Source organism: Pituophis catenifer, unplaced genomic scaffold (assembly GCF_029215685.1).
Source record: "Pituophis catenifer annectens isolate HBS135680 unplaced genomic scaffold, rPitCat1.0.hap2 SCAF_2, whole genome shotgun sequence".
NCBI classification, from domain to species: domain Eukaryota; kingdom Metazoa; phylum Chordata; class Lepidosauria; order Squamata; family Colubridae; genus Pituophis; species Pituophis catenifer.
In genome coordinates, this window is record NW_027256882.1 from 158,957,552 (window position 1) to 158,974,567 (window position 17,016).

Sequence of the window (17,016 nt, forward strand, 5' to 3'; positions counted from 1 at the left end):
AACGCCCCGGGCAGTTCTTTGTTTTATTGTGGAGCTCGATGAAATGGTGCAGTGCAGTGGTGAAATCCAGGGTTTTTTTACTACCGGTTCTGTGGGCGTGGCTTGGTGGACGTGGCAGGGGAAGGATACTGCAAAATCCCCATTCCCTCCCCACTCCTGGGGGAAGGATATTGCAAAATTTTCATTTCCACCCCACTCTGGGGCCAGCCAGAGGTGGTATTTGCTGGTTCTCCGAACTACTCAAAATTTCCGCTACCGGTTCTCCAGAACCTGTCAGAACTTGCTGGATTTCACCCCTGCATAGCCTTAACTTTCAGCCAGTTATGTGATCTTTAGCTAGTCATTGCCTTCATCCTTGCAATACAGGAATAATAATAATAATAATAATAATAATAATCATAATCATAATCATAATAATAATCATAATAATAATACCCCGCTATTTAGAAACCTGTCAGAACCTGCAGGAGTTCACCCCTGGAGCAGTGATGCCAGCACAAAACAAAAAGCTGGTGCAGCCAGAAAAGAGTAAGCGCCCAGATGCAAGACAATTCTTGGCCATAAAGGTGATGAAATATAACTACTACTTACTTCTCTGTACTACTTCTTCAGGTACTTATGGCACCTGCAGAACGCCAAATGGCTGCACTGTTTAAGGTGTCATGGAACCTTTTGGGAAAGGATCAGCATGAAAATCCAGTCAATGTAAGTTGAGGTGGCCTGGTAGACTATTTCATGGATAAAAATCACATTTTCTCCAAATGTACAAAGGCTATTGAGATGATAGAGGTGCTGTTCAGTGGTGCTACTTGGAAGCTTTTTGAACCTGCGATTCTGAAGACGTGCACAGAATCACTGTGTTAGCTTAGTTCCATCCATTTGTGGCTTGGCATTGTGCCCCACTTAGCTAATTAAAGCAGACAGCAGTAGTGCAAATGTACTAGAGGTGTAGCTGCAGAGCACTCACAAGTATCCAGGTTATGTGGACCATTGGCAGATTGATTTGAGCACAGGATGGAAAGTACATTGGTGGTGCTTATGGGTGACCAATGGCAGAGCACTGAGCTGTTCCTAAAATTGCGAGACTGACACGCTCCCTTTAAATTCCAATAAACATACGTGACTGCAATGCTTATTTATTATTATTATTATTGAATTGCTTCACATGCTGCAAGAGTGATGGCATCAGGCCACTGCCAACACAATTTCTGCTGAGGAGTTACTTTTTTAAATGATATCATAAACGCCTGGGTGTGTGGCAACCTTATGCAGGGTTGCCAGGATTCTCTGGACATTATTATTTTTTAATTGATTCTCTAGAACTGGGACTTCGAGAATCAGTTGATTAAAACGACAGGCTAGAAGCAATTTAAATGAGTAAAACAGAACATCCATTTCTGACTAGATTCACAAATGGTATTATTTAAGGTTTGCTCGAGCATAACCAATAATAAGTGGTTGGGTTCAAGAATATTCTCTTCAATTCAGATTTAGAAATTTATAAGTATTTGCTGATACTGATATCAGCAAATATATTATAAGTATTTGCTGATACTGGATATTGTAAACTGTAGTACTGAGACGATATAATTGATTAATTTGTAAACGCTTTATTGCTTTGACGCTTTATTGCTTTATTTTCTCTTGCTGGCTTTTGTTTTTTATCTTGTTTTTTCCTTCTCGGTTTTTTTTGTATGTTTTTTTTTAAACTTGTTATAATAAATTTAAAAACAACAACTGATAGGTTTACCACGATGATAAGACCTTACCCATGGTATGCAACTCACAGGGGTGGGATTATGCTATGTACTAAACCATAAATCATGGTGTGCAAATATTCACAAATTCTCAATAAATGAAGCATGCTAGGCTCCAAACAAACAAGTCACATAATGGCTAAACAGGTTGCAGGAACCCAGGTTGCATCTACAGTGTAGACAACAGAAGAACCCGAATCTCTCCCCCAACCCTCATCTTGCAGTGCAAGTGAAAGATACAGGATACAGTCAACTCTCCCTTAAAGACAATGGCCGACTTGTCTAGCATTGCAAGCCTTAGATAAGACTGTAATTCAATTCTGCAAAACATCCCCAAGTTGGGGAAGATACTATTCCAGAGCCATTGTTTTTTTCTCCCAATGTTCTGAAATTTTATTCTGCTTTGCAATTAGACAATAAAGGCGGGGTGTCTCCATCCCTGTTGTGAATTTTTTTCCTTGAAGGAAAGTGACAAAAGAAAAGACCATCACCCTCAGAGGCATGAGTAACTGATTTGGAGCACAACCTTTCATCAGTTCTTGTTCTTTAGCTTGATCACAAATTAGACTCATTTCCCTGGCCCATTTTCATCATCTAGGGCAGGGGTGTCAAACTCGATTTCATTGAGGGCCACATCAGAGTTGTGTTTGACCTTAGGGAGCCAGGGTGGGCATGGCCAGTTCAACTTCACTTGTGTCGTGGGCACCTGTGGTGGTCCAAGCACTCTGCCAGCGAAAACAGGCTCCTGAGCTCCATTTTTGGCTGCGACGGCCTCCTGCCAGCAAAAACGGAGCTTAGGAATGCCACCTTGCGAGCTCTGTTTTCAGCTGTGATGGCCTCCTGCAACCCTCTGCCAGTGAAAACGGAGCTCAGGAGGGCCGCACACAGCCCTCCCGAGCTGTTTTCTCTGGCAGAGAAACCATGGGCCTGCCCTTCGCTGTTTCCAGGGTAGGCCCAGTGGCCAGATCTAAGCACCCTGTGGGTCGGATCTGGCCTCCAGGCTTCGAGTTTGACACCTGATCTAGGGAAAAACCTGAGGAAATTATTATTCCCAAATGACAACTAACAATGGCTTAGATTGGTGGTGAACCATATTTCTAAGGGATCACAGTAGGTTTCTGAGGCAACCACCCAAATTGATCTGCCAGGCAAATAATCAATAGGTCGTTATTCTCACATTTCACTATCTGTGCTAATCTCAGCAGCATAAATACTGAAACTTACTAGTGTTTATAATAAATAAAAGAAGATATGAGAGGGAGCCAGAGATAAATGAGCCACAGAAGGGGGCCACAAGCAAGAAAACATTGAGAACCCTGGACTTAGATGATTGCACCACCATTTAGCCTGTGTGGAGCATGTATGGCAAAACAGTGATGTCACAATTCAAAAAAGCCTTAGGGCATGCCCAGCAATATTTAATCAGAAAGATGATCAACTGCAATCACAACCAATCCCACTTCCTTGACAATATAAATAAAAGAAGAAAATTTAAAACCTAGAGCTCACAACTACACCTGCCTCTGCTTCACAGACTGTGTCCTCTCTTTCTCTCTCTACCTCTTTCTGCATCTTTGTTCTTCAGCTCCTCACCAATTAAAATGTCTCACCGAGCCAACATCAGAATTCAGAGGAGAGGCTTCAGTAACTCATCTGCCATCCTACCTAACTTGTGTCGCACCAACTGGAGCTCACAAAGTGTGGGCAGAGGTGGAAGCTGTGGCACAGGAGGTGCTGGCTGGGGCCGGGCCGGTGGGGCTGGTTTTGGCAGCCAAAGCCTTTACAATCTTGGTGGACTCAGGAGAATCGCAATTGGAGGCAGTTATGGCAGTGGCATCGGTGGAAGCTATGGGTATGGTGGTGGAGTTTGTAGTGGCTCTGCTGTTGGTGGTGGTATTGGTGGAGGCGATGGGCTAGGTGGAGCTGGTTTTGGTGGAGGGAGAGGGAACCCTGGCTTCCCAATTTGCCCACCAGGCGGAATCCAAAGAGTAACTATCAATCCCCACCTGTTGGTGCCTCTCAAACTGGAGATTGACCCCACCATAGAGAAGGTTCGCAAAGAAGAAAGAGAACAGATCAAGACACTCAACAACCGGTTTGCCACCTTCATAGATAAGGTGAGAATAAATAAATGCTTTATTATTTCAGGTTGCTGTGGATTGGGAAAGAGCTCAAGTGCCTTCCTCCAGCTCTTCAATTTTTGCTCATGTCATTACAGCTGTTATTTATCACTACCTGGCACCAGCTAGATGAGATTACACAGCTGCCAATTTTGCCTGGTTTTGCTGCTGTGCAACAGCAACTTGATTGGAGGAATGCCATGGGGGATATTTTTCTATTGCAGAAAGGGAGATTGGAAAAGTTAAGATAGTATTTTCTCTAACGTGAATCTCAGTAGGTCAATAGAGTTTCTCACTATATATTAGTGACAGAGGAAATGAGAGCTAATCAGAATGGCTTCATCCTTATCCTTTATGAACAGATTGTATTTTTAAGAAGTGGGATATGAAGTGCATCTAACCATTTTGGCAGGCATGATTATGAGCCTTTATTCTAGAGATTTAGCACATAATATGATAGGGAGAACTGAGTTTTGATGAGTAATATGGGATATGGAAGGGGTGAGTATCCCATTCATAGTGCGTACAAGATAAGGTTTGAGAGTTGAACATCATAAGCAGTGTTGACTCTTAGCAACATGACATTCATAGATTTCTCCAGGTTGATCTGTCCTTAACCAGATCTTCAAATCTTCCAATAGGTGTACTCATTACTTCTGTAAATGTATCTACTCACATTGCTGCTAGTCTTCTTCCGTCTTTCTCAATATTAGAACCTTATCTAGCTCCAGGGAGCTAGATATTTACATAATGTATCTGAAGTAAGACAAATTAAGTCTGGTTATTTGTCTCTTGGGTGAAACTTTTGGTTGATTTGTTTGATGATTCATTGGTTTTTTTTTCTTTGCTATCCATGATATTCTGTTTTCTCTAGCACAGAATTTCAAAAAATGGCAGTACTCTTTTTCTACCTTACTTCTTCAAAATCCAACTTCTGTTATTATAGTGTAACATGGAATGTATTAGCTTGACCTTTCTTACAAGATCTTGCGATCCTTTGCATTTTCAACTATGAGCATAAGCATAGCATGTTATTGATGGTTCTTCTTCCAGTCTTAGTGGACAACCAATTAAATATGAGCCAACACTGTGCAGCAGCAGTCAAAAAAGCCAATACAATCCTAAATTGCATTAACAGAGGGATTCAATCAAGATCAAGTGAGGTGCTAATACCACTCTATAAAGCCTTAGTAAGACCACACCTAGAATACTGCATCCAGTTTTGGTTACCACACTATAAAAAAAGATGTTGAGACTCTAGAAAGAGTGCAGAGAAGAGTAACCAAGATGATTAGGAGACTGGAGGCTAAAAGATATGATGAATGGTTGCAGGAACTGGGCATGGCTAGTCTAGTGAAGAGAAGTACCAGGGAAGACATGATAGCAGTGTTCCAATATTTGAGGGGATGCCACAGAGGGGGTCAAGCTATTTTCCAAAGCACCTGAAAGCCAGACAAGGAATAATGGATGGAAACTGAACAAGGAGAGATTCAACCTGGAAATAAGGAGAAATTTTCTGACAATGAGAGCAATCAATGGAACAGCTTGCCTTCAGAATTTGTGTGAACTTCATCACCGGAAGCTTTCAAGAAGAGACTGGACTGCCATCTGTCGGAAATGGTGTAGAGTCTCCTGCTTGGGTGGGGACTTGGACTAGATGATCTACAAGTCCCTTCCTACTCTGTTAATCTGAATCAGTTTTAAAATAATGCTCACCTTTTCCCAATCCACATTCCCTTAATATATTCTGCATATATCCAGCATATTAAAAGGAGAAAAAGTAATATTTACAATCTGCTCAAGAGCAAATCAAGATAACTTGAGAAACATTGTAGAGGATTTAATTCCCCTACTCCACCACCACCCCCAACCCCCCCAAAAATCCGTGTCTTTCTGCCTCCAGGTGCGTTTCCTTGAACAAGAGAATAAAGTGCTGGAAACAAAATGGGCTCTGCTGCAGGAACATGACCAGAAAACTGTGAAGAGTAACATTGAGCCACTTTTCGACGCTTATATCAACAATCTTAGGACACAGCTGAATGATCTGGAGAAGGACAAAGTAAGGCTGGATGGAGAGCTACGTAACACCCAGAACCTTGTGGAGGATTACAGAAGCAAGTAAGACTTTCAGATTTTCAGCTTTGCTCCAAGTTTCATCTTACTCCCTCTTTTATGCATGTGTATGCCAGCAAGTCAGGCTTTTTTTGTTTTTTTTTAAATGCCAGGCGATAACCTGGACTGGCCCCTGTGGTTTTCTTGGCAAGGTTTTCCAGAAGTGGTTTGCCATGACTTGTTTCCTAGAGCTGAGAATAACTGGCCCAAAGCCATTGAGTTGGCTTTGTACCTAAATTGGGACTTAAAATTCACAATCTCTGAGTTACGAGTCTGGTGCTTTAACTACTACCCCAAAGTGGCTCTTAAAGTTTTTAGCCCTTCGGCTTTGCTCCCTCGTTTACACCCTTTGCTGATATTGCATCTAAGAATCTCACAACAGGTTCTGTTAAAGACAAATGTGCAGAGCTGCTTTACCAGGTGGTGCTCTGCACACATGTGGATTTCAACTCCCTAGGATCTCAGTGTAGTTGATATTCCGGCTTGCACAAATTCAGATGATCATTACATTGGCACAGAGACTCACAAGACTGCTAACTCTTTGCTGTCGTCTCGTGATTGTTCAGCCTTGTCCAGTCCAGGTATGGCAGACCTAAGCCATCCTGAACTGCACAATGTTGGAAGGGAATGAAATTGTGTAGAGATGCTCAAAAATTTGTCCATCTGTCTGTCCTCCTTCAGGCCTTGTAAGTCTAGTTGGGTAACAAAGCAAATTTTCTCAGACCGTTTTGTGATAATTGACCAGCCACAACTGAGAATCACCTCTGAGATATTGTCAGGACCCTTTTAAAAACATTTAAGAAGTGCAGCAGCTTTACTAGATTTACTAGGTGTTATTATTTTCTCCTCCCCAAATAGGTATGAAGGTGAGATCAATAAGCGTACGGAAGCAGAGAATGACTTCGTAATCCTCAAGAAGGTGAGAGTCCGCAGTGTAGCTACTGCAGTGTAGCTACTTTATTTATTTATTTATTTATTTATTTATTAAATTTATATACCGCCCTATTCCTAAGGGACTCAGGGCGGTGAACAGCGAACGATAAAAATACACTAAAATATACTAAACATTCTGGTCCTAGATAATTCAAGAAAGGCAGCCCTTGCTGTGATGTTAAAAGGTGGGACATACGTACATGTATGTACCAGGGGTGAAATCTAGCAGGTTCTGACAGGTTCTGGAGAAACGGTAGTGGAAAGTTTGAGTAGTTCGGAGAATCGACAAATACCACCTCTGGCTGGCCCCAGAGTCAGGTGGAAATGGAGATTTTGCAATATCCTTTCCCTGCCACGCCCACCAAGCCACCACCACGCCCACAGAACCGGTAGTACAAAAATTTGGATTTCACCACTGGTATGTACATACATACATGCTTACATACACACTGTACATATAGGTATACGTATTTTAATATTGAATAATACACAGAAAGCAATAATGAATTAATAACTCTGCAGTCCTTTAACTTCTTGCCCTTAAGTACAATGTTTTCTTTTTAGGAAGTGGATGCTGCCTACATGGTCAAACCAGAACTAGAAATTAACTTACAATCTTTAGTTGAGGAGATTGATTTCCTCAGAGTCCTACATGAAATGGTAAGCCTCAATAATATTTTCTTTGAACTGTGCTCTATTATGCAATTATATGTCCTGCCAAAGAGATAGCTACCATATTCATTTACTTTTCAGAAATAGTTTCCCTGTGAGAAGTCCCGTTTCCCTCACCCCTCAATAACCAAGATTGCTAAGAAAGAAATTTGTAGCATATTTTGTTAGAGGGAGGGAGGGAGGGAGGAAGGAAGGAAGGGAGGAAGGAAGGAAGGAAGGAAGGAAGGAAGGAAGGAAGGAAGGAAGGAAGGGTTAATTCAGGGGTATCAAACTCAAGGCCCACGGGCCGAATCTGGCACGCAAGGTGCTTAGATCTGGCCATGCTGGAAACAGCCAAGGACCGGCCAATGGTGACTGTGCCAACGAAAAGGGACCTCCATTTTCACTGGCAGAGTGCTCGGGCACCGACACGAGTGATATCGAGCTGGCCACGCCCATCCAGCCCCACCCCCACCCCCGAGGTGAAACACACCCCTGATGCGGCCCTCAGTGAAATTGAGTTTGACACCCTGGGTTAAATTAAAATCAAAAGATGTTGAAAATCCCTCAGGTAATTTAAAGAACACAAAGAGTTACAAAATAGGTTCAGAATTAATTAAGAATTATGTAAGAATTCCTGAAGTACCAGAATCCTAAGATCTAAAGATAAATGCTCTTATTAAACAAAAACATTGATCAGGCATTCGGTAACCCCAAAACTCTCTTGTACAAGTTATGATTAATTGATTGCATCTAGACAATAGATTCTTAAATATAACAAGTTGGAGGTCAAAGATGACTTTTTAGGAAAACAGTGCTGAGGATTCTATGTCCTGTGCAGTTCTTTGGATTTTCCATAGATATGTTTAAATAGCTTTCATCTCAACCTGTCCTTTCTGGTCAACCGTATTTTCTATCAAAAAACATGATCATTAGAAAAAAGTTGAAAGTAATTTGGGAAACAAAAGAAATTATGCAAAACGAACACCCCTTCCAATTTCCTTACTTACCTGATAGAAAGGACCGCTTGCTCTAAATTTTGAATTAGGCAGTTGCCAAGGCCTAATCTTTTTGTGTATATTTCCTGAGTGGACTATTCTTATCACACATGCAGGAACTGGAAGAGCTACAGAGGACGATCTCTGACACTTCTGTGATTTTGTCCATGGACAACAATCGCTACCTGGACCTCGACAGCATCATTGCTGAAGTCAAAGCCCAGTATGAAGACATTGCCAAGAAAAGCAGGGCGGAGGCTGAAGCTTGGTACCAAAGCAAGGTAAATCGTCATCCATAAAAGTTGGGTGGGTGAGCTGTTGCTGCCTTACAGTGAATAAGCTGTAAGGGGAGACCAAATGTTTTCTTCCAAAATTGGAATTAGCAAAGCCAAGTCAGTTGGAGGGATGTTGCCTCTTCTCCTTTCTCATTGTCCCACAAATCATTTATTGTAAACCTATTAGCAGTCGGGGAAACAGCAGGCAACTCTGACCTTGTAAAATACAAGGGAGGAAAATCTGATTCCCCTCCCATTTGTTTTTCAATTTGCTGCAGTGTTTACATGCCTGCTTTCCCAATTTAGTGTCCTCAAGAGCAACTTCCCTACTTCTCAGCTAGCATTGCCAATGACTTTTGACTGGGAAATGTAAAATTTGCATTCCAAGGCACCTTGAAGCATCAGATTGGGCAAGGCCTGTAGACAAACAAATATAGACATTTTCACAAATGAATAAAACTGACTCAGTTAAATAATAGTTAAAACAACAGTGGCTGCTTTCTCCTTTTTTTAGTACGAGGCACTCCAGACTACTGCAGAAAGGCATGCTGATGATCTTCGTAACGCCAAACATGAGATTTCAGAACTTAACCGACATGTCCAGAGACTGAAGGCTGAAATTGAAGGTGTGAAAAAGCAGGTAGGTAAAGGCATTCTTCCAAAGTTGTGATCATACAGTGATACTGCTCAGCCACATTTCTGACCTGAAAGAATATCAGTGTCGTGATCTTTCTATTCGTTTCTGAAGTGCAGATTATTCCCCAGTTGAAATACTTTTTCATCCTTAATATAATGCTACCTTTCAACATGTATTTAACCTCAAAATTAGCAACACCTGTATAGTGGTACTGGGGTATTCAACGTCAATTGGTTCTAAGAGGCACAATAGATACTAAAAATTACGAGTGCCAAATAAACCAGGTGACTTACCACATGACTATATGTTTTGGCCAGGAAAAACTTTGTCCTTTTTCCGGTCAATGACCTTCCCACCATGGCCCATTTCCTGTCCACTCTCTGTGCTCATCCCCCTCTTTCTTTTGCAACGTGCCAAATACCAAAGAAACTACAAATACCGGGACAACATTTTTGCAATAAAATACATTCAGTACCAAAATCGGCAAGTTTAGTAGTAGTCAAATACCGAGGTACCGCTATATATGAAACACAATAGGACAATCCACCTATTTACATTACATTACCTGCCTGAAAAAGAAAATATAACACAGCATCTATGATGCTTATCTACATAATTTCTCCATACCAATTATTTTTTTCAAACAGCTGTAAATTTCCTGGCTAACATACAATTGCAAACTGTCATCGTTTCCCTGGTCTGCACACTTCTTTCAACTTTCCATTTACAGGTAGCCCTTGACACATGACAGTAATGAAACCTGCCCGTTATCGTTGCAAGTTGTTACAGTTGTCAGGTGAGGTGATATAATCGCCTCACTTAACAATTTTGTGATTGCCTTGCTTAATGACCCCACCCCAGCTTTCCCCAATGCTGTCATTAAGCAAAGCATGGAGTGCCTCAGGTGTGGGAGGCCTGCCTGGTTCTCTCAAGGTCTCCTGACTCCCTGAGGCACCCTCCCTCAGGATCCTCACATATCTTAAGTCTGTTTCCCACCCAACCAGGCACCACACTCTCCTCCTCACACCAATCAAACACTTTAGAAAAGCCCTGGAGCATTGGGGCAGAAGGGCAGGCCATTCTGCCCCACAGCATCCCTGGGCTGTGTGACTTCATCCCATAAAGGTAAGGTGACCAGATTTTAACATTGGTAAAGAGGGACATTGTGGGCGTGGCTTATTTTGTGGGTGTGGCTAGCTGGTCATGTGACTGGGTGGGCGTGGCTAGCTGGCCATGTGACCGGGTGGCCATGGCTGTGTGTATAGGATAAGGTGAACAGATTTTAACATTGGTAAGAAGGACACCATTGTGGGCGTGGCTTATTGTGTGGGCGTGGCTTGGAGGCCATGTGACTGGGTGGGCGTGGCTACCTGGTCATGTGACCGGGTGGCCATGGCTATGTGTATAGGGACTACTCAGAGGCCTGAAAAGACATTTCTGACAGGTCCTCACACTTTTGACTGGTCCTCACACTTATGACCATCCTCACATTTATGCCCGTGCAGCATTCTTAACAACCATGTCACTCATTTCACAACTGCTTCTCTTCACCATGATGACAAGATAGGGCAAAAATGTAAAATGTGAGGACAGTCGTAAGTTCGAGGACTGGTCAAAAGTGCGAGGACCAGTCAAAAATAACTTTTTCAGCCCTCTGAGTAGTCCATATGCACAAAAGGACTAACCAGAGGGCTGAAAAAAGTCATTTCTGACAGGTCCTCGCACTTTTGACTGGTCCTCACACTTATGACCATCCTCACATTTATGCCCATGCAGCATTCTTAACAACCATGTCACTCATTTCACAACTGCTTCTCTTCACCATGATGACAAGATAGGGCAAAAATGTAAAATGTGAGGACAGTCGTAAGTTCGAGGACTGGTCAAAAGTGTGAGGACCAGTCAAAAATAACTTTTTCAGCCCTCTGAGTAGTCCATATGCATTAAAGGATACAGCAATAGAGAGGGATGAAGGAAGGGAAATTAGAGTAGGAGTGAGGGTAAGAGAGGGAGGAAGAGAGGAGGAGAAGGAGAAAGGAAGAGGAAGTAGGGAGGAGAAAAAGAGGGTGGGGGGAAGAGAAAGTAAGAAGGAAAGAAAAGAGAGAGGTGGTAGGTTTGAGGAGAAAGACTGCTGTACAATAAAAAAGATGAAAGGGAAGAAAGCCAACCCCAAGCAAATATAAAGATATTAAGATAATGAATTGTTAAACTTTAAAGAATAAAAGAGAACAAATATGAATAAATAGCAATAATTAGAAACACACATACAAACATACAATGTATTTTCTTTGAACAGAATAGTTGGCTGGTTCACAAATTTAAACAGCGTTTAGTCATTTCAATTAAATTTACAATTTCTATATTTCCTTTTTGCCATATTTATTCCTCATCTATTTTTTTAAAAAAACAATATTACCCTTCATCCTCATCTCTAATCTTAATCAAATTCAATTTTTCCCTTCTATTCTATATTATACCCCTTCCCATTGTCATCTATTTTTATATCCATCCTCACATTGGTTAATTATGTAATTATGTAATACAGTTCTTTAATACAAATTCAACATTTTAATATAAATCAATTAGTTATATAACTATCTTTTTTGTATATTAATCAATATGAACATGAATATTCCAATTATTTCCATGCAATCCAATTTCTTACAAATCAATTAATTATATTTACCAATAATAATAAACCAAATAATTTCCCCCATATATTCCTCCAAACCACAACTTAATTGCTGGGTCGCCCGCCCCTCGCCCTGCCCCGCCTCCCATCCGCGCGGCATTAGCCTACCCTAGCCCAGGGCTGGGCAATTGTGGCTCTTTTACAACGTTTGGACTTCAACTCCCGCCGAGCCCATTCTGGGGAATTGTGGAGAATTCTGGGAGTTGAAGTCCACAAGTCTTAAAGCTGCCAAGGTGGGAGACATCAAGCATGAGGCTGGCCAAGTATCCTCCTTGAGAGACAACAGTTGAACATCAGGAGAGCTGTAAGAGGGCAGGGCTACATTTGGAAATTTTCGCATTTTTGCAGGTGGTGCATTACGATCTGGTGTCTGCAATGGAGAGCAAAATCCGGCTTCTTCTCTCCGCTGTAAGGGCGGCATCAGGATTCCACCTTGGTATATTTGCAGTGCAAGGCAGCCCTCCTCTCCTGTCGCTTGGGACTCGGAGCGGTAAACAGCGTCTGGTTCGGGGAGCAGCTGGATTTTGCTCTCTATTGCTCTCTCAGCCCCCTGCAAGCTCTCATCTCTCGAGGAGCGCTCCCTGAAATGGCGCGGGAAACTTTGGTTGGGCTTCTCGAGAGATGAGAGCTTGCAGGGGGCCGAGAGAGCAATGGAGAGCAAAATCCGGCTGCTCCCTGAACCAGACGCTGTTTACCGCTCCGAGTCGGCAGGAAACGAGGGCTGCCTTGCGCCGCAAATATACCAAGGTTTTTTTTTTTAACACTGATCAGCTGTAGGTCGGCCCTTTGAAGCCCCGCGGCAAGAGTTCAAACAGTTTTTTTTCCCTCTAGCCATCAGTGGGGACTCAGGAGGCAGAATGAAAAATCGGGACTTTTTTAAAACGCCGCGGGACGCGGGACAAATTGCTCAAAAGCGGGACTGTCCCGCCAAAAGCGGGACGTCTGGTCACCTTACATAAAGGGGAACCATTTTCAGAAGAGCCACAATTCATGTGGGGTTCATGGGGCCTGGTGAGGTGGGAAGCAGGCCCAGGGCAGGATGCGGAGGGGGGGAGATAGGCAGAGGGGCCCGCTGCAGCACACTTGCAGTCAGCCATAAAGGCCATAATTTCAACACCGGATTGTAAGGATCTGTCATAACTTCAAATAGTCATAAATCAAGGACTACATGTACACGGTACTTCATCCTGTCAAGCATAAAGCAGAAGCCACATGGCTGACCCTATTACTGTACTAACTATCCAAGAAATTGTTGCAAAAACAATCCTCTCACTAGACATGAAACAACAGACCAATTGTTCCATACAGGATATTGAAAATATCCCAAATCATTGCAAACTTAAATACTTCCTTCCCAGAGTTGTGGGTGTTTGATCACTGGAGGCTTTCAAGAAAAGATTGGACAACCATTTGTCCAGGATGGTACAAAGACTCCTGACTTAGGCAGGAGGTTCGACTAGAAGGCTTCCAAAGTCCCTTCCAGCCCCATCATTGTATGATTCTAGACTTAAAAGGGCTCTTCCAAAGTTGGAATACTTTGCACATAGTCATATTATTTCATTAGTACCATCCATGCTTACAATGTCTGGAGCAGGAATCCCTTGACGTTTTGGGTGTGTCCTTGGAGATCCTACAAAAGCCCAAGGATGGGTCTTGGCCCAACATAAGTTTACCATATCTGCTTATGGGATAATGTAACTGAAGATATTTTATTCTCTTCTGAAGAGATGATCTTCTATGCTAATTTCTCTTTCCTTCCTCCCTTAAGTGTGCTAACCTAAAGGCAAAGATTGCTGAAGCAGAAGACCGAGGTGAACTGGCACTCAAAGACGCAAGGCAGAAACTGGCTGACCTTGAGGATGCCGCTCAGAAAGCCAAGCAAGAGATGGCCAGGCAACTCAAGAAATACCAAGAGCTACTGAATGTGAAGCTCGCCCTGGATATTGAGATTGCTACCTACAGAAAACTTCTGGAAGGAGAAGAATATCGGTCAGTGATAGTCCATCTAAGTAGAATCTTTAAAGGTCTTGCTGTTTTTTTGATGGAAGTCCTCAAACTCCATCAAAACAAAAAAATTCATCCCCATTAGCATCTAGTTCTGTGGGCACAATGAGTCTTTTTCCCTTGAAGTTCATCCTTCAGTGTCTCTAAGGATTTGATGACTTTGCAACAATAGACATACAAGATTGGTTTTCTTTCAGTCAGCTGTATATGCTCAGAATACATTTGAATTCCTACCCATGCTTGACTTCTGCTTTGTTTCCTGACAGACTGGCAAGTGATGCAGCAGGTGCAGTGAACGTCTGTAAGTATAGTGAAGAATATATACACAGTATACCCATATAACGAAATTCACATGACACCCAGAGACCAAGCCCAACACACATGACAATCCCCAGATATTAGATGGAGGGAGCTGCATTTTGTGCTGTCCTTCCACCCTCCTGCCCTGTCTCTTCCCCTACAATTGTAGATTTTGCAACTGCAACTGCGGCAAATTAGACTAGTAGAAGCACAGCAATTCTTGGTGTGTTATGTCAACATAGTACCACACGTATGGAATGAAAATCTGCATCTGCTTCTATCTACTTTTTTAAACATCTATAGAATGCCATAGGACAGAATTCAACCAATTTTTCAGGCCTTAGACAGCAACACACAAATCTATAGGAACTCTGATCCATCACCAAATCTTGCAACGTTAGTAATTTCATCCTAAAATCTCATATGACCTTGGAATTCTTGCATTTGATCTCAAGCAAAATCATCATACTCTTTCACCATTCGTTTCATTTTGAGAGAATATTTGAAGATCCTTTAGAAAGGATGGACTTGACAGAGTCCGTAGTAATTACCCTTCCTATAATTTCTACCAGGTAGCTGCCTTTCCTAGAACAGAAAATGCTCAGAGTCTTCTCTGTCTCTTCTTTTCACAGCTGTTATCTCTTCACATGTTTCACGAGGTTCGGCTGCTTGTAGTGGTCTTGGCTACAGAACTGGCCTTAACCTGGGTGGAGGTAGTTGCTTTGTAGTAGGAGGCAGCGGTAGCTGCAACATCAAAAGTGCGAGCCAGGGAGATGGTAGCAGCAACATCAAAAGTGCGAGCCAGGGAGATGGTAGCAGCAACATCAAAAGTGCGAGCCAGGGAGATGGTAGCAGCAACGTCAAAAGCGTGGACCATGAAGATGGTAGCAGCAACGTCGAAAATGTGGACCATGGAGATGGCAGCTCCTCTAGCGTGAATTAGGCCTCTTCTCCTCCAACAGATCACATAAGCTTAACTTCCAATCCCTTGCCCTTTTGAAAATGAAACATGTGAACAATGTCTTCTCTGGCCCTCTCTCTGTGCAGTATAAGTAGTCCTCACCTTACTACCAGAATTGAGCCTGGATTTATGGTTGTAACTGAGTCCACGTGATTGCCTCAATGACCACCATGCAATCTCTCCATTGTGGTTAAGTGGAGTGATGGGTCCCTTAGAGACTGCTAAAGCTCCTGGGAGGCCCACATTAGAGTATCTCCCCATAACACACTTGTCCTGCATTGGGCCAGGGCCTCCCTCCTCTGAAAGGCCCCCCTTGAATAGCTTCCCACCACTCTTGGTTCCATACACTTGGAAGTCTCCTCCTCCACTCTACTTACTTTTTCTCAAAGCCACCTTTCCCAAGGAGTTTCATTGTGCAGTCATCCTACACAGAAGCCACGGGATGCCATCCTGAAAATGGGTGCCACTTTGGAGAAAAGAAGAATGTGAGAACTGAAGCAGTTTCCAATATGGCACCTGCTTCCAGGATGGCATTACGTGGCTTCTATGTAGGAAAGACCACATGGCACATCGGTTGCTTCTCCTTGGGAAAAGGGATCATTGGAAAACGTAAGTGGAACAAGTCATGACTGTGGGGAAGGATGTGGGACACAGCAGGGCAGGAAGCAGGCCCAAGGGATCCAACAGGGCGGGATGAGAGGGAAGATAGGCAGGTAGGGGGAACTGCAGTGTTCCTGTGGTTAGTCTTTAAGGGCGGCAGATTACAAAGTACCCAAGTATTATTCATGTGCCTGCCAGGCATACAGCAGCCATAACTTCGGGCATAGGTTGTAAGCCCCTTTGTCCATTGCCATTGTAATTTCAAACTTGAATAAATGGATGAATATCAAGTACTATCTGTATTCATACATGTGTTTTTTCCTTTGTATTCAGCTTTTGAATAAGACAGGCCCTTTCTTTGATTGTATGTCAACAGCACTCTGCTTTTCAAATGAGTCAAACTGTATAGAGGATAGGCTTCTGTTCTCTGATTTTTCCTTCTTTCATCCCACTCAAATTTCAAAGTTTGTATAAACTACATGATCTTCTGCGGGGTTTTTTGTGCTTGAAATATGTACTTTGAAACATGGCTTTACTTTTTTGCGTGTATCCAATAAAGTACACATTGTGATTTATAAAAAATACCTAGCCATTTTAAATACCTAATATAAACATGATTATGAGGGAGGTCATTAAAATAATCTTAACATTACTGCAATAGTTAGGAAGCAGGCCAGAATTATGATACGATTATGATCAGAGCTGCGGTGGCGCAGTGGTTAGAGTGCAGTACTGCAGGTTACTTCTGCTGATCACTGGCTGTCAGCAGTTTGGCAGATCGAATCTCACCAGGCTCAAGGTTGACTCAGCCTTCCATCCTTCCGAGGCCCATAAAATGAGGACCCAGATTGTTGAGGGCAATAGACTGACTCTGTAAACCGCTTAAGAGAGGGCTGTAAAAGCACTATGAAGCGGTATATAAGTCTAAGTGCTATTGTTATGATACTGCAGATGGGCAAGTTCAGACATCTATCAT

At 42.6% G+C, this 17,016-nt stretch overlaps 1 protein-coding gene across 2 annotated transcripts in view; it reads left to right on the top strand.

Annotated features, from left to right (window-relative positions):
• Positions 1-3,358: 3,358 nt before the first annotated feature.
• Positions 3,359-17,016, top strand: part of LOC139312803 (keratin, type II cytoskeletal 5-like) — a 35,386-nt gene continuing 21,728 nt past the window's right edge. The window contains exons 1-9 of one of the 2 annotated variants that reach the window (XM_070937896.1): positions 3,359-3,874; positions 5,781-5,995; positions 6,848-6,908; positions 7,487-7,582; positions 8,688-8,852; positions 9,361-9,486; positions 13,944-14,164; positions 14,446-14,480; positions 15,112-15,422. In XM_070937896.1, coding sequence (XP_070793997.1) covers positions 3,359-3,874; positions 5,781-5,995; positions 6,848-6,908; positions 7,487-7,582; positions 8,688-8,852; positions 9,361-9,486; positions 13,944-14,164; positions 14,446-14,480; positions 15,112-15,422 — 1,746 coding nt within the window. Of the gene's footprint in view, positions 3,875-5,780; positions 5,996-6,847; positions 6,909-7,486; positions 7,583-8,687; positions 8,853-9,360; positions 9,487-13,943; positions 14,169-14,445; positions 14,481-15,111; positions 15,423-17,016 lie in introns of those variants that run through there. The other variant, XM_070937897.1, reaches the window with a different exon arrangement.